Raw genomic sequence first — 18,560 nt, forward strand, 5'->3', positions numbered from 1 at the left:
ACAGCCCAGGGAGCGGGGCGGCAATTGTTGCTGCGCCGGCAGATTGGCGAGCAGCTAGGCCCGCGAAGTGGCACGAGGAGCGGGCTGGGCGGGCAGGGCGGGCAGCGCAGGCAGCGCAGTGGCAGAGCCATTTCGCACTAAAATCGCCCAAGGGCAGGCTGGCCAAAATCGAAACAAGTTTGGAGGAAATGCCTTCTCCGCAAAGTGCACTTCGTGCCTGCGGCCCACGGCAGCTGAGATCGAACCGAAAATGCACTAGCCCCATTCCATGTGGCCATTACATTATGTACTCATTACATAGAGACGCGGCAGCCAGACTCAGGAACAGCTTCGGGTTCGGGCCAGACCTGCTCTCCGAATGGCTATGGCCTTTCTGGCCAAACATAGGGTATTTCGGCCAAGCCCCAATACCATAGCCAGAACAGCCTCCGAAGATGGCAGCCCGAGAACGGGAAGAAAGCCATGAGGAAGACGGAGCAGAAACAATTTTTAATGTGTTTGCGCTCCAGCCAGAGTTGGCGTTGGGCCCATTTTTCTTTGGCTTGTTAGACGTTGCTAACCAAAACGAAAACGAACGAGAGATGCCAAAACACTTTGCCACAAAGGTTGCAGCTCGCAGCCATGGACTGAGAACAATTCGGGTCGACAGGAAAGTAATGGAGCTCCGAAGGCCCTGGAAATGGGCACTTCTTCCGGGGGAGTCAATACATTCCTGATATTGGGACTCATAATCCGCCGGCTGTAGCTCCAAACCGACAGGAACTGTTCTCTCAGTGCCTTGCCAAGCTGAAAACGCAACAGACATCGGCCCGTGTTGCTGTTGTTGTTTATGATATGTCAGTTGTTGCAGTTGTTTGAAGAAGTTGTAAGAAATAGCGAGCCTACGAGGAAGGAAAGGAGCCACTAGACAAATGGGCTCCGGCACAGTGGGGCGAGCGCCTGCGAACCGACCATGAAGTTTGGGAAACGACAAACCCACGAAGGTGTACCCAGATATAATGTCTCTGGGCCCGACATTCTCAACAGATTTTTTCGAGTGCACAGTGCATGCAAATGCAGGGCCGAGCTGGGAAGACAGGGCTATAATGAAACCAAAACTAAGACGAAATCTGGTGATGGATTGCGACCTGCCTTCGGGGCAGGTTCCTCTGCAGCGCGCTTCTTCGGCTGCCAAGGGAGACAATTCATTTATTAAACTGCACTTAGCATCAACACCACATCATCATTAATATTAACCGGCCGCTGCCGGGATTGGACACGGCCAAGGTGTTAACAATGTTGGTTCCTCGTGTCGTCGTGTCGGCGATCCCAAATCCCAGATCCCAGTTGACCATCAATTCGGGACTAGTACAGCGATTTGTACTTGCGAGTTAACACGGGGTATCCGGGAATGTGGGATTGGCTGAGAACACAGATTGCAATTTTATGATCAAAACACAACAAGAACGTAAAACCCAAAATGAAGAAAGGACATACAGCCATGTCTATATCTCAAAATCTCCCATGTATCCATCCCATATATCTCGAAAACCTATATGGGCCCAAACGATAGCTGTATCTCAGCCAATTCTTATCCGATCCTTGCGAGGGATACCCCAAACGCTTTCTTTATCGATTCCCCATCGTTCTGCATCAAAATATGGAACCCGAATATTTTTTCAATTTTTTCTCAAAAATTTTCCCATGGACCCCATTGGAAATCCTCGAAAACCCCCATATGGGCCCAAACCATAGCTGTATTTCAGCCAATTCTTATCCGATCCTTGCGAGGGATACCTTAAACGCTTTCTTTATCGATTCCCCATCGTTCTGCATCAAAATATGGAACCCGAATATTTTTTCAATTTTTTCTCAAAATTTTCCCATGGACCCCATTGGAAATCCTCGAAAACCCCTATATGGGCCCAAACGATAGCTGTATCTCAGCCAATTCCTATCCGATCCTTGCGAAGGATACCTTAAACGCTTTCTTTATCGATTCCCCATCGTTCTGCATCAAAATATGGATCACGAATATTTTTTCAATTTTTCCTCAAAAATTTCCCATGGACCCCATTGGAAATCCTCGAAAACCCCTATATGGGCCCAAACGATAGCTGTATCTCAGCCAATTCCTATCCGATCCTTGCGAGGGATACCTTAAACGCTTTCTTTATCGATTCCCCATCGTTCTGCATCAAAATATGGAACCCGAATATTTTTTCAATTTTTTCTCAAAATTTTCCCATGGACCTCCTTGGAAATCCTCGAAAACCCCTATATGGGCCCAAACGATAGCTGTACCTCAGTCAATTCTTATCCGATCCTTGCGGGGGATACCTCAAACGCTTTCTTTTCCGATTCCCCATCGTTCTCCATCAAAATATGGAACCCGAATATTTTTTCAATTTTTTCTCAAAATTTTTCCATGGACCTCCTTGGAAATCCTCGAAAACCCCTATATGGGCCCAAACGATAGCTGTATCTCAGCCAATTCCTATCCGATCCTTGCGAGGGATACCCCAAACGCTTTCTTTATCGATTCCCCATCGTTCTGCATCAAAATATGGAACCCGAATATTTTTTCAATTTTTTCTCAAAATTTTCCCATGGACCTCCTTGGAAATCCTCGAAAACCCCTATATGGGCCCAAACGATAGCTGTACCTCAGTCAATTCTTATCCGATCCTTGCGGGGGATACCTCAAACGCTTTCTTTTCCGATTCCCCATCGTTCTGCATCAAAATATGGAACCCGAATATTTTTTCAATTTTTTCTCAAAATTTTCCCATGGACCCCATTGGAAATCCTCGAAAACCCCTATATGGGCCCAAACGATAGCTGTATCTCAGCCAATTCCTATCCGATCCTTGCGAGGGATACCTTATGTTGAGATTCGAGTTTTATATTAAGGAAAAGTTAATCATATTCTTTCAAGCTCTTTTAATGAAGAAGAAGAAGTGAAGCTTAATTACAATCGTTATCGATAAGGTCTAATTCACAATAGCTTATTATAATATTATATACTATACGGAATATCTTATTTACACTAGCTTAAATATAAGTAACTCTAGATTATTATATTTATACAATTCAACACGCCTCCTTAAATTTATAATCTAGAATACTTTTTTACTTCATTTGTACTTCATTTGTTTACCATTAGCTTTGTCACAGTTTGACTTATAATATTTTACAAGTTGTTACAATAATTTTAGCGATTGTCTATTATTCAAAAATTTAGTTTTACATAGGCTTTTGGTTAATATATCTGCTAAATTTTTATCTGAATCTACTTTTACAATATCGATTAAGCCTTTATTATAGCTCTCATTTATGTAGTGATACTGAACTTCAATGTGTTTCGAATTTTTTGTAAAGTTCCCGAATTTAGCTATAGCGATTGCTCCTGTATTGTCTTCGTAAATTTTTATGGGTTGACTGAATTTTTCTTTAAATGAATCCATTAATAAATTTCTAGTAAATAATATTTCAGTTACAGCTTCTGACATAGCAGTATATTCAGCAAAAGTTGAACATTTTACAATTGAATTTTGTTTTCTTGTCTTCCAGAAGATTGGGTTTCCTTGGAACCTTATAACAAAACCCGTTGTTGATTTTCTATCAATACAATCTCCTGCGAAATCAGAATCTACCATACAGTCTAGAATATCATTATTTAAATTATCACAATAAGTCAGTTTTAAGTCTTTTGTCCTATATAAATATTTCAATACTCTTAAAGCATATTTAAAATGAGTTTCGTTATAACAGTTTTGGAATCTGCTGAGATAATTCACACTATATGTTATGTCCGGTCTTGTGCCTGTACTTATGTAGAGTAATTCTCCTATTAAGTTTCTATATTTTATATGTTCAGTTGAGACAGATGCTTGTTCTAACTTTAAATTTGTTTCCATGGGTGTATCGTATAATCTTGAATTTTCTAACATGTATTTTTCCGCTAAAGACTCTATATATTTTGTTTGACATAGTGTCATTTTAGTTCTATCATTATTATAGTCTACATCTATGCCAATATAGCTTGAAATTTTGCCTAAGTCTTTCATAGAGAACCTTTTCTTTAAACTAGCTTTTACTTCTTCGATTTTGGAAAAATTTTTGCAACAAATTAACAAGTCATCTACAAAAACTAGTAAGTGAATTGGATCCTTTTTTGCAATATCTACATATAAACAATAATCGTACTTACTTCTTATAAATCCTAGGCCTGTTAAGAATTCATTTATCGTATCATACCAAGCTCTTGGGCTTTCTCTAAGACCGTACAGTGCCTTTTGTAATTTATATACTTTGTCTTCACTCATTTCATACCCTAGCGGCATGTTTATATAGACTTCGGTTTTTACTTTGCCATTTAGGAAAGCTGTTTCTACGTCCATTTGTTCTATATATAAATTATTTACACAGCTGTATGATAATAGTGTTTTTAAAGTTTGCATTTTTCCTACTGGCGAATATACATTATCAATATCCTCTTTTTGTTGAAAACCTCGAACTACTAGTCTAGCCTTGAAAGTGCCATCACCTTTTCTTTTGAAAACCCACTTCACATCAATGACTTCTTTATTTTTAGGTCTATCGACAGCTATCCAAGTTTCGTTCTTATTCAGACTTTGAATTTCGCAATCCATTGCTCTAATCCAGTCTTCATTATTCTTAGAGCTTATCGCCTCGTGGAATGTATTTGGAACATTCGCATCAATATGATTTACATATATGTAATGGGTTGTTGGACTACCATATCTATCTACCGGAATTTTTTTCCTACTTGATTTTCTCAATGTTTGAATATTATCTAAGTAATTGTATTGACTCTGATTCAGATTTTTGTTATCTAACTTTGCTTCTTTTTCAGATTGCTCCTCTTCACATATTTCAGATTCTGTCTCACTAAGAACATTATCTTTACCATTGCTATATACTTCCTCGTATTCTTCTAAGCAGATTAATTCCGTTTTGTCTTCGATTATATCGACATGTCTAACATTAATAACTTTATTGTTCAATAGTACTCGATAACCGTTTTGATTGTAACCTACAAGAATTCCGACCTTAGCTTTGTCATCCCATTTGCTTTTTCTTAAAACTTCTGGTATTCTAGCAAATACTCTGCTGCCGTAGATTTTTAAATTCTTAACATTTGGCTTAATGCTGAAGAATATTTCGAAAGGTGTTTTGTTTTCTTGTGTGTTGGCTATTGATCTGTTCTTTAAATATGCTACTGCTTTCATAATTTCGGGCCAGTACTGCCTATTTACTTTAGCTTCCCGCATAAGACATCTGCCCATGTCCATAGCTGACCTGTTATATCTTTCTGCTACGCCATTTAGTTCATGTACATATGGAGGACAAGTTAGTATCTCTATTCCTTTATCTCTTATGAAAGTGTAAATGTCTTTGTTTAAATACTCCTTTCCGTTATCACACTGTAATTTTTTCACACATTTGTTAAATTTATTTTCTACGAAGTTAATATAATCTTTGAAACAATTTACCGTGTCTGATTTATTTTTGATACAATAAAGTCTAGTGCACTTACTATAATCATCTACGAATGTTAGAAAATATTTTTCTCCACCATAGCCTGTAGTATGCGGTCCATTTAAGTCTGTATGAATTGTTTCGAGAATTTCTTTAGATTTTATTCTATTGTTTTCAAATGGTTTATTGGACATTTTAGATTGTAAGCAGTTCGCACACTTCATCTCAGTTTTTTCTAGCTTATCTGGCAAACCTTCTAATAATTTTTCCGAAACTAATTTATCTAAATATTTAAAGTTTATATGGCCAAGTGCCCTATGCCATTTTTCTTTATTGGTTAGTTTTAACACATTTGTATAGACTTCTTTAATACTACCAGTTTCTTTTGCAATACCTTTTATCACATACAAGTTGTTTACTTTATTAGCTACGACTACTAATTCATTATGCTGATCATATATTTTTGCATTACTGTTTTTTGCAACAATGATATTGTTTTTCGTTATTCTTGATACGCTTAATAAATTCTCCTGAATTCCATTTACATAGTAAACATTTTTTAACTCTACAGTTTTGTTTTTATAGTAGGTTTTAAAAGTTAGTTTGATATTACCAATTTTGGTAGCTTTCAAAGTTTTGCCATCTGGCAGCTTAACGTCGACAGCAATTTTTAGATCCTGATAACTCACGAAATATTTGTCGCTTTTGATTATATGGTCCGTACAGCCGCTGTCCAAGATCCACTTTAATTGATAAGCATTCTCGCTTGGGTCCTTGAAGTCACATCCACTTGGTCCATTAGCTGCAGGATGCTGTAACTCGACAGACCATGCTGCGCTCGATTCGTTGCCTGAAGTCTCGTTCACGTATCCTCGGTGAGATCCCCTGCCTCTGCTGTATGAGCCTCGTGATCTGCCATGGAAATTTGCCCGTTTTCCTCTTCCCAGGTTGTGAGAAAAACCTCTGTTTTGTCCAGTTTGAATAGCAGTTTGGCTTGCTTGATTTCCTTGATTGAGATAGCAGTTTTTTTTCTGGTGTCCATATTTGCCACAACTGAAACAGACTCCTTTAGCACTTGCGTTGAATGTACTCACGCTTGATCTTTTAGACGTCTCGCTTTTGTTGAAATTTTTCTCTTTTATTTTGCTTTTTACATATTCAACTGTTCTTTGTTGCTCTGGTACAATATCTATAAAATCACCAATATAGCTGTAGTTCGGCGGCAATGATTTTATAAGATATCTCATTTTTTCTGCTTCTTCCAAAACTCCACCTGCTGCTTTAAAATCATTTATTGACTTTTCAAAATCAACAAAGAAGTCGTCCACTTCTGTATAGTTGCTGAGTTTTATTTCTTCTATTTTGCCTCTTTGTATGATCTGGAGCGCCGTTGATTTCGTTGTGTAAATACTATCAAACTTTTTCATCATCTCATAGGCTGATTTGCATTCACCTATGTATTCCAACTGTCTGTCAGTGACTGTACTCATAATCATCATCCTCGCTTTTAGGTCTCTCTTAGTCCAGTCCGCTTCAGCTTCCTTATCGGTCTTAATGCATGTTGCTTGTTGTTTGCATTCTTTGTATTCCAGCAGAACCATCAATCTCAGTTTCCAACTTGTGAAGTTTGTTCCATCGAAGACGGGTATTAGGGTGTCTTCAATTCTTGCTTGGGCAGCCATAGTTATTGCCTTTTTAATTTCTGTATTTTTTTCGTCTATGTCTTTTTCAATTTTTATAGCAACACCTTGCATTGATCAGTTTTTTGAATTCAGTGTAGAATTCCTAAAGCACTTTTAAAGCTGTTCTGTTTTCTTTTATTGTCTTTTATATTTCTTTCGCTTTTAGTTGTAGTTCTTCACTTGGTCTTTGTCACGTTTTTTGTTTCAAAATTTTTAATCTGTTCGCATCCACGTGTTCCTTTGTAATGTATGTGAGTATTTGCTTACTATGATGATTGATTTAATTAAATGCCTTCAAACACGCTTCACTTTAATGCAGATGTTCTTATTTTTAGTATATATATTTTTTTCCTTAATTTTGAATCTTTTCGTTCGTCGTGCCACTTTTTCGTAGATTTGTGTGTATGAGTTCGCAAGCTCTTTACTTGGACTAAAACTTTTCCTTTAACTGTTTATTTTTATTTTATACCAAAACTATTCACTTTTCCTTTACTTGTTTAATAAACCTTGTTTAATCAACCTTGTTCAATCAACCTTGTTCTGCTACCATGTTGAGATTCGAGTTTTATATTAAGGAAAAGTTAATCATATTCTTTCAAGCTCTTTTAATGAAGAAGAAGAAGTGAAGCTTAATTACAATCGTTATCGATAAGGTCTAATTCACAATAGCTTATTATAATATTATATACTATACGGAATATCTTATTTACACTAGCTTAAATATAAGTAACTCTAGATTATTATATTTATACAATTCAACACCTTAAACGCTTTCTTTATCGATTCCCCATCGTTCTGCATCAAAATATGGAACCCGAATATTTTTTCAATTTTTTCTCAAAATTTTCCCATGGACCTCCTTGGAAATCCTCGAAAACCCCTATATGGGCCCAAACGATAGCTGTATCTCAGCCAATTCCTATCCGATCCTTGCGAAGGATACCTTAAACGCTTTCTTTATCGATTCCCCATCGTTCTGCATCAAAATATGGATCACGAATATTTTTTCAATTTTTCCTCAAAATTTTCCCATGGACCCCATTGGAAATCCTCGAAAACCCCTATATGGGCCCAAACGATAGCTGTATCTCAGCCAATTCCTATCCGATCCTTGCGAGGGATACCTTAAACGCTTTCTTTTCCGATTCCCCATCGTTCTGCATCAAAATATGGAACCCGAATATTTTTTCAATTTTTTCTCAAAATTTTTCCATGGACCTCCTTGGAAATCCTCGAAAACCCCTATATGGGCCCAAACGATAGCTGTATCTCAGCCAATTCCTATCCGATCCTTGCGAAGGATATCTTAAACGCTTTCTTTATCGATTCCCCATCGTTCTGCATCAAAATATGGATCACGAATATTTTTTCAATTTTTCCTCAAAATTTTCCCATGGACCCCATTGGAAATCCTCGAAAACCCCTATATGGGCCCAAACGATAGCTGTATCTCAGCCAATTCCTATCCGATCCTTGCGAAGGATATCTTAAACGCTTTCTTTATCGATTCCCCATCGTTCTGCATCAAAATATGGATCACGAATATTTTTTCAATTTTTCCTCAAAATTTTCCCATGGACCCCATTGGAAATCCTCGAAAACCCCTATATGGGCCCAAACCATAGCTGTATTTCAGCCAATTCTTATCCGATCCTTGCGAGGGATACCTTAAACGCTTTCTTTATCGATCCCCCATCGTTCTGCATCAAAATATGGAACCCGAATATTTTTTCAATTTTTTCTCAAAATTTTTCCATGGACCTCCTTGGAAATCCTCGAAAACCCCTATATGGGCCCAAACGATAGCTGTATCTCAGCCAATTCCTATCCGATCCTTGCGAAGGGTACCTTAAACGCTTTCTTTATCGATTCCCCATCGTTCTGCATCAAAATATGGAACCTGAATATTTTTTCAATTTTTTCTCAAAATTTTCCCATGGACCTCCTTGGAAATCCTCGAAAACCCCTATATGGGCCCAAACGATAGCTGTATCTCAGCCAATTCCTATCCGATCCTTGCGAGGGATACCTTAAACGCTTTCTTTTTCGATTCCCCATCGTTCTGCATCAAAATATGGATCACGAATATTTTTTCAATTTTTTCTCAAAATTTTCCCATGGACCTCCTTGGAAATCCTCGAAAACCCCTATATGGGCCCAAACGATAGCTGTATCTCAGCCAATTCCTATCCGATCCTTGCGAAGGATACCTTAAACGCTTTCTTTATCGATTCCCCATCGTTCTGCATCAAAATATGGATCACGAATATTTTTTCAATTTTTCCTCAAAATTTTCCCATGGACCCCATTGGAAATCCTCGAAAACCCCTATATGGGCCCAAACGATAGCTGTATCTCAGCCAATTCCTATCCGATCCTTGCGAGGGATACCTTAAACGCTTTCTTTATCGATTCCCCATCGTTCTGCATCAAAATATGGAACCCGAATATTTTTTCAATTTTTTCTCAAAATTTTCCCATGGACCTCCTTGGAAATCCTCGAAAACCCCTATATGGGCCCAAACGATAGCTGTATCTCAGCCAATTCCTATCCGATCCTTGCGAAGGATATCTTAAACGCTTTCTTTATCGATTCCCCATCGTTCTGCATCAAAATATGGATCACGAATATTTTTTCAATTTTTTCTCAAAATTTTCCCATGGACCTCCTTGGAAATCCTCGAAAACCCCTATATGGGCCCAAACGATAGCTGTATCTCAGCCAATTCCTATCCGATCCTTGCGAAGGATACCTTAAACGCTTTCTTTATCGATTCCCCATCGTTCTGCATCAAAATATGGATCACGAATATTTTTTCAATTTTTCCTCAAAATTTTCCCATGGACCCCATTGGAAATCCTCGAAAACCCCTATATGGGCCCAAACGATAGCTGTATCTCAGCCAATTCCTATCCGATCCTTGCGAGGGATACCTTAAACGCTTTCTTTATCGATTCCCCATCGTTCTGCATCAAAATATGGAACCCGAATATTTTTTCAATTTTTTCTCAAAATTTTCCCATGGACCTCCTTGGAAATCCTCGAAAACCCCTATATGGGCCCAAACGATAGCTGTATCTCAGCCAATTCCTATCCGATCCTTGCGAAGGATATCTTAAACGCTTTCTTTATCGATCCCCCATCGTTCTGCATCAAAATATGGAACCCGAATATTTTTTCAATTTTTTCTCAAAATTTTTCCATGGACCTCCTTGGAAATCCTCGAAAACCCCTATATGGGCCCAAACGATAGCTGTATCTCAGCCAATTCCTATCCGATCCTTGCGAAGGGTACCTTAAACGCTTTCTTTATCGATTCCCCATCGTTCTGCATCAAAATATGGAACCTGAATATTTTTTCAATTTTTTCTCAAAATTTTCCCATGGACCTCCTTGGAAATCCTCGAAAACCCCTATATGGGCCCAAACGATAGCTGTATCTCAGCCAATTCCTATCCGATCCTTGCGAGGGATACCTTAAACGCTTTCTTTTTCGATTCCCCATCGTTCTGCATCAAAATATGGATCACGAATATTTTTTCAATTTTTTCTCAAAATTTTCCCATGGACCTCCTTGGAAATCCTCGAAAACCCCTATATGGGCCCAAACGATAGCTGTATCTCAGCCAATTCCTATCCGATCCTTGCGAAGGATACCTTAAACGCTTTCTTTATCGATTCCCCATCGTTCTGCATCAAAATATGGATCACGAATATTTTTTCAATTTTTCCTCAAAATTTTCCCATGGACCCCATTGGAAATCCTCGAAAACCCCTATATGGGCCCAAACGATAGCTGTATCTCAGCCAATTCCTATCCGATCCTTGCGAGGGATACCTTAAACGCTTTCTTTATCGATTCCCCATCGTTCTGCATCAAAATATGGAACCCGAATATTTTTTCAATTTTTTCTCAAAATTTTCCCATGGACCTCCTTGGAAATCCTCGAAAACCCCTATATGGGCCCAAACGATAGCTGTATCTCAGCCAATTCCTATCCGATCCTTGCGAAGGATATCTTAAACGCTTTCTTTATCGATTCCCCATCGTTCTGCATCAAAATATGGATCACGAATATTTTTTCAATTTTTCCTCAAAATTTTCCCATGGACCCCATTGGAAATCCTCGAAAACCCCTATATGGGCCCAAACGATAGCTGTATCTCAGCCAATTCCTATCCGATCCTTGCGAGGGATACCTTAAACGCTTTCTTTTCCGATTCCCCATCGTTCTGCATCAAAATATGGATCACGAATATTTTTTCAATTTTTCCTCAAAATTTTCCCATGGACCCCATTGGAAATCCTCGAAAACCCCTATATGGGCCCAAACCATAGCTGTATTTCAGCCAATTCTTATCCGATCCTTGCGAGGGATACCTTAAACGCTTTCTTTATCGATTCCCCATCGTTCTGCATCAAAATATGGAACCTGAATATTTTTTCAATTTTTTCTCAAAATTTTTCCATGGACCTCCTTGGAAATCCTCGAAAACCCCTATATGGGCCCAAACGATAGCTGTATCTCAGCCAATTCTTATCCGATGCTTGCGAGGGATACCTCAAACGCTTTCTTTTCCGATTCCCCATCGTTCTGCATCAAAATATGCATCACGAATATTTTTTCAATTTTTCCTCAAAATTTTCCCATGGACCCCATTGGAAATCCTCGAAAACCCCTATATGGGCCCAAACGATAGCTGTATCTCAGCCAATTCCTATCCGATCCTTGCGAGGGATACCTTAAACGCTTTCTTTATCGATTCCCCATCGTTCTGCGTCAAAATATGCATCACGAATATTTTTTCAATTTTTTCTCAAAATTTTCCCATGGACCTCCTTGGAAATCCTCGAAAACCCCTATATTGGCCCAAACGATAGCTGTATCTCAGTCAATTCTTATCCGATCCTTGCGAGGGATACCTCAAACGCTTTCTTTTCCGATTCCCCATCGTTCTGCATCAAAATATGGAACCCGAATATTTTTTCAATTTTTTCTCAAAATTTTCCCATGGACCCCATTGGAAATCCTCGAAAACCCCTATATGGGCCCAAACCATAGCTGTATTTCAGCCAATTCTTATCCGATCCTTGCGAGGGATACCTTAAACGCTTTCTTTATCGATTCCCCATCGTTCTGCATCAAAATATGGATCACGAATATTTTTTTAAATTTTTTCTGAGGAACCTCTCGAAAAGGGTAAGAATTCAAGGGCGAATCAAATCAATAAGACGGCTGGGAGATCGGATGGCCCTGGGCCCCCTGGCCTAGAGCGGCTTAACCCCTTGACACCCAAACAAAATCGACGGAGAGAGAAAGAGAAATGTCAAGAACTCATGTTCAAATGTCAAACTGAACCGACAAACCGTTAATTAGCAAATCAAAGATATGCCACGCCACTGACACACAGTCAACGAAAGCAAGTGGGGGGCTAAGAGCCCGGAGAGGGGCGATGGGTTCGAGGGGTGGGGACCCGAGGATCCACAGTCGCTCCACTGACAGCTCACAAAATCCGACAGTTGCGCACATTCGAAAAAAGATCAATGAAAATTGTGAAAGAAGCTGAAGAAATCCAGCAGACGGCGAGCAATTAAAAGGCGAGGGGCGCGGGGTGGCTCAGGTGAGGTGCAATGCACTCAGAAAAATAAGAGTGTTATGAGACTGAGAAGGAATTATAAATCAGCAACGCTTTTCTAAAGAGAGATGAGTTACTTCCAGGTCTACCAAAAGCCAACAATAGATCCCACGCACATTTTCTCTCAGTGCCTCCAGTGGAGCGGCGAGGGAGGCAACCGAAACGTTTAAAGCGCCCAAAGGCCGTCAAGCTGTCAGGGATACGGGTATTCGCGGATCGCTACGGTTCGGCTTTGGTTTAGGTCCAGAATGGTTCGGTTTGGGCCTGGGCCCCGGCCTGGAACTTACACACAGTCGTTGTCAATCATAAGTCGGGTCCAGTCGGTGGAAACTGGAATCCACGTATGGAGTATCCCCCTTTCTGGTCTCCGGCTGGCAGCCAAACCCGCTTGGGCCGGCTCCCATCTTGCCGCAGAATGTATCTCGGAGTCCCTCTCCCGGGGAAAAGCGATCTAAGCTCTTCTAACAGTCGCAATCGCAATCGCAGTTGTAGTCGCATCTGTCGGATTTGCATTACCGCGTCCGACTTGCCTTGAAATTATGTGAAATTGATCAATTTCAACGTGGCTGTGGCTAGTCTCTGCCCCGTCCCCGTTCCCGTCCCCATCCCCCATCCCCTTCCCAGTCGCTGGGCTGCCTTTCTTGGGAGAGCTTTGGGTGCAGAACATTTAATGCAAAATGTCAATCAAAAATCGCGCAGAATGGAAAAACAACTCTGAAAATTTAATTAGAAATGTGTACACGTTTGTGGCACATTGAAATCGCCTGGGAAAATGGCAAATGGAAAATCTCCGGCGACTGCTCAATTGAAGCGATGAGAACCTCGGCCGAGGAATGGCAGCAGGAATGCGAGGAAAGTGTAAGGAGCTGTACTAATTATGGCAGCGTCCGGATATCTAGATGGCAGGCTGGGCCAACTGGGGAGATTCCCAGAAGGACTGCCCTGGGCCATAGCCATAGCCCCATAGTTTTGGGAAACACCAGAGACCTACATATGTACATCTCCATGTATTACTTATCATCTCGAATTGGAGTACCTTCGAGCAGGGTTTCACGGAAATCGACTCTGCTTTTCCCCCTTCGGCCAGCTTTCCACACAACATGGATTTTTATAAAGACATAACTCAGGGTTTAATGGCCATAAATCCGTTCGGTGGCTCAGAGTTTTCGCTGGAAATTCTGTAAGACCAAAATACAAAGACGGGCAGGGCTGGGCAGGGCAGGCGACTAAATAATAACAATAATGGTTGTAAAATAATCGTAAACCAACCCGGCTGGCAAATGGTGAGAAAAGACGGGTTTGTGGCAATCAAATGATGGACTTGGAGTTGGCTTTAAGTTGGACCTGTTGGCTATTTTTTTATAGCACTTCCCAATTAGAAATCCAGCCAGCTAGCTAGCCAGCGAGCCAGCTGGTCGGCCAACTTCAAAAATAAAAGTCTTGTGTATTAATTTGTCAACCTCTGAATGGGCCAGAAGCAGATACAAGCCAAAAATAAGTAGCCAGCCGACTGGAGTTATCAATGGGCGGTGGCTTCATGCTAATTTAGTTATAAAAACATTTTTTTTCAAGAGCCAGAGTGCCAAGAGCCGAGGTTGAGTACCCGGCCGCGGCCATATATCATATTTCTTGTTTGTTTCGAGATTGTTCAGTTTAATGCCTGATTTCTTTGAATTTCATAATTACACGGCTTTGACCGCTCCACACACCGGTAACTGTTTTTTGTCATTGTCAGCTTTTCTTGAATGAACTTCGACTGCGGAGTGCTTTTAGGTTGCTAACTGGTTTCTGTTAGCCGCTGTTAGCTTCTGCCGCTTCTGCCTCAATTAATTATTGTTGTATAATTTGTGGCTGGATGGCGCATAGCTGGCCATCAGCATAGCAGCAAGTTCATGAATGGCTCGCATTTTCACACATTTCCGGTACAGTTGCTCCGGCGCAGAAAAGGAAAAGAGTGGAGGCCACTTGGCCCGCCCCGAGTTGGCCAGGTTGCTGGCAAAAGGGCGTTGTGGGCAATGTCAATCAATTGGTTCGCCGACTCGGTTGGCTGCTCGATCTCTGCATCTGTATCTGTATCTGAAAATGTATCTGTATCTGTATCTGTATCTGGACCTGTACGGGCTCTGGAGCTGGTCTCGAGCCAAGCTAAAATGGCAGCTGACTGACAGACAGATCGAAATGCCAGTCAGTCGGAGCCTGGGCTCTGGCCCGGCCAAAACAGAGAAGCAGGCCAGAAGAAACACAAAAATTAAAACAAAAAGCTACCAACAGCAGCAGCGATCTGAAAATGGGGATATTGGGGATGACATCGTGTCACGACTCACAGGATGAAATGTGAGATAGGTTCTAACTAAAGACATCCAAGAGTAGTAGTTAATCGGAGCTGTAGTAAGAGTGACTTGAAGTCCATAGCAAGTTCAGGTGCCATAGCTCCCAAGTCTCTGGGGCGGAAGGGTCATCTCCAGCGACCCATCCAGCAACTGGATCTGATCTGGAGGTGGACGAGGAGGTGGGGCTGCCACGACTCGCAGCCAGCCAAATCGATCGAACTGCCGTCATTAAACAGAAAACGGAGCAAGTAAGGCAACAAGGGCACTGCGGGCCTCCTCCGTCTATCCATCTCTCTCTGGCTAATAGCTCTCTTCCTGCCGCCGATTTGGCAGCAGCCAGGAAAGCTGCAACAGCAGCAGCAGCAGCAGCAGAAACAAAAAGTAGCAACAACAGCAGCCTGATCCCCAGCCCCGCTCCAGTCCTTCGATCGCCTCCCATTAATTTCCATGTTGGCCACAATTTGACTTCTGTTCGCTGATCGCTCGCCCTCTCTCTGTCGGGCCACTCGTGCCATCCCTGTCTGCCTCCGCGGGCTGCAAATTGGCGGACCGTGATTGCCGGGCACGCAATTTGCGCTTGAATGGAAAATGAAAACAAAATCTGCAACAAATTGGAAGCCAATAATCAAATGTCAGTCAGGCTCCGCCCCCCGCGATCCGGAGGGTTCTCTGCCACTCATTCGGGCCGTCATCCAGTCATCCAGTCATCCAGTCACCCAGTCAGTCAGTCATTCGGTCGGTTAGTCATTCAGTCAGTCAGTTCGAGGCGGGCACGGATATCAGTCTGACCGCGGCCCAGGCTGAGAGCCAAACTCCGGGGCTCATTACTCAAGCTCAGTTCGCAGATAGTTTCTGCACGGAGAGAAATGGGGAGGAGGGCGACAAGAAGCGCCAAGAAGCGCGTTAGGGAAGTCGTTAGAATTCCAATTCTTCCCTCTGCAGATACAATCGGAGGAACAATAACAGACATCCAGACTACACCCTCCTATTCTTCCAGTGCAGGCCCTGCATCCCAGCCCCAAGCTGCGAACTGGGACTTGACTTCTCGCCATGTCCGATCCGGCTGTCTATTCTTCTGAGCGTTTCTCGAATTCGATTTCGATTTGATTTCGGTTTCGGTTTCGGTTTCGGTTGTGGCTTCACGCTTTGCCCGCCGCGTACTTTAATTAGTTCGTTCGGCAAATTAATTCGAAAGGCCCTGGGGCGGAGAAACACGGCTCCCGCACAGAGATCAGCGCCGAATTCCAATTGCGAAGCCGATATTGTTTATTGGTTCCACATTACGGTCTCCACACCCGCCGCGCGCAATTGGCAATAAAAAATTTCAAACACATTTTGACACAATTTTAATAGTCAATAAACCCCGATGGAGCTTCCCTGGCGGGTCATTGTTGTTGACAAATCGATAAACAGCTCAATTACCATTTTGATGCCAGCCCCAGTCCCACTCCCCAGACCTACACTGCATGGCCATCATAAATCAAACCATAAAAAATCCATCAGGAATTCGGTTCAATAATCCATTTGTATGCGCCGCCCGACGCGCTGCACAATTATGCAAAGTGAGCTGTCAGGCAGACCGCTTCTTTCTCGACCCGTCCCGGGAAAGGAAAACCCCATGCCTATGACTCGCCTGAGGGAGGGGACTTCTACTGAAAGCATTCACAGCAAACGCCAATGGGTGTTGGACTAGCTTTTATAATTTAAAACAAGAGAGGGTAAAATCAAAGGATGCGTCTTAGACTAAAGGGTCCACGGCTCAACGCGCTGTTCACTAAAAGCTAGAGGCAGGCTTGATGTTGAGGGGCTCTTCGGAGGGAAGCGGCCCGTCAGATACAGAACTTGTCGGTGTACTGGGGGATGTAGGCCGCTTCGTCCGGAGATCCTCCGAGGCGACTCCCGGGCTCGCGCTGACGGTTGAAGTCCTCCCGGCCGAGTCGCATCTTCCGAGGGGCCTTGCCGTTCAACCGCCGATTGCCGTCGCCCGGGGGCGAGGGCGACATCCGCTCCGGATTCCGCATGGAGCGCAGGTAGTCCTCCAGGGTCAGGGTCCGCAGGCCCTGCAGGGAGCTCAGCGAGGTGTCGTTGATGTTGAGGCTCGAGAGGAAGTCCCCGACGGAGGCAAAGTGAACGGCCTTTCGGCGACAGCGGCTGTGGGCCAGCTCCTGCTCGCTGCTGGCACTCCGGCATTCCAGTTGATCGCCGTCCATTGGGCTCGAATTTGATACACGCTTCAATTTGGTACTGGAGGGTCTTTGAAGGGATTTGGATATTTTTGGATGTGTGCTTTTGTGACAGTGGGGGTTCCTACTGGTGTGTGTTTGAGTGAGCAGCTCCAACAGCCAACTACCTGTGCTCCCCGAAAGCAATCATCTCATGGAGTACTGCCTCAGAAGTAGTGTAGTTTTCGCAGCTCCATAAATCCATCACCTGGCCCGGCTCCGCTGGCATTTCAATAATTCAATCACGTGGCATCGTATCGGATAATTGAATATGTCATCGTGTTGAGCGACACAAATTTCATTTCAATACGCAGAACATTTAACAAATAAACTCGACCGAGTGAGTCGGGCCGTGCCGGGCCGGGCCGGGACAGGGACTGGGACGGGCCTCAAAGACGATCGCCGATGATTGAACGATGATTCGATCAAGGGACGAGGGCGGACGGGGAGGAGGGGCCCTGAGACGGAACCGCCAAATGGCAACGTGAGTGATTGTCGCAAAAGCTCAAAGGCGACAACAGCTCTTCGAATTGTACTGATTTTTATTTATTTTATGTTTGAACCGAAACGTCCGCGGAATCCCAAATGAAATGCGACCGAAATGCTTTTATTTTCGGGGAGAGAGTGGAGTGCACGGGGGGCAAGGGTGCCGGGGTTCCGATATCGGTTCGGGCCCCGCTCTCGAACCGCCAATTGGTGTGGGAAAATCGCTCCGGGCCGCGGCAACAGGCGTGGCGATCCCCCATTAGCATGTTCACCTCGTGTCGATTCAATCGAATTTTAATTGCCCGACTGCGGATCTATGTGGGAGCCAGTGGGGGAGCTTAGGAGGCAGGAGTGTCTCCCAGAGGACGCAATTAGTCTCTCAAAACAGGACTATGTAGTCCTGGGAGGAGCTACGCTGCTATGAGCCCCCTAAGTAGTATCTAAAAAGTAGAACCAAGATCTCCCCCCCCAGACAGCTTCATTCACGTAAACTGGGTCGATAACTGACCTACAATCCTGCTGGCATTCCCCCAGCCAGGACCCATCCAGTTCGATGTTCGATAGATTTTTGACATTTTTTTGATCGACTCGACTCGGCGGCGCATTGAACCCGATCCAGGCCGATCCGGCCGACCATTATTCACACGCTGCTTGGCCGTGGGAGAAAAATGCTGGACCGAAGGATGGCAGGACCCCGGATCCGCAGCGGACGCTGCCG

The 18,560-nt window shown here is 42.8% G+C and overlaps 2 protein-coding genes across 3 annotated transcripts in view; both read right to left on the bottom strand.

Moving 5' to 3' along the window:
• The window catches only part of LOC26513646, a 47,966-nt gene that overhangs the window by 13,726 nt on the left and 15,680 nt on the right, over nt 1-18,560 (bottom strand). The gene's annotated exons all lie outside the window — the stretch shown is intronic.
• Nucleotides 16,817-17,575, bottom strand: LOC26513710. Its single transcript, XM_014905724.3, has one exon. It carries the CDS (start codon nt 17,342-17,344, stop codon nt 16,964-16,966), a length of 381 nt encoding a protein of 126 aa, XP_014761210.1. The 5' UTR covers nt 17,345-17,575; the 3' UTR covers nt 16,817-16,963.

Source organism: Drosophila ananassae, chromosome XL (genome assembly GCF_017639315.1).
Source record: "Drosophila ananassae strain 14024-0371.13 chromosome XL, ASM1763931v2, whole genome shotgun sequence".
In the NCBI taxonomy this organism is placed as follows: domain Eukaryota; kingdom Metazoa; phylum Arthropoda; class Insecta; order Diptera; family Drosophilidae; genus Drosophila; species Drosophila ananassae.

Bases quoted from the DNA above. Each gene is read 5' to 3' on its own strand.
- LOC26513710 (XM_014905724.3), bottom strand. From the start codon at position 17,344: ATGGACGGCGATCAACTGGAATGCCGGAGTGCCAGCAGCGAGCAGGAG.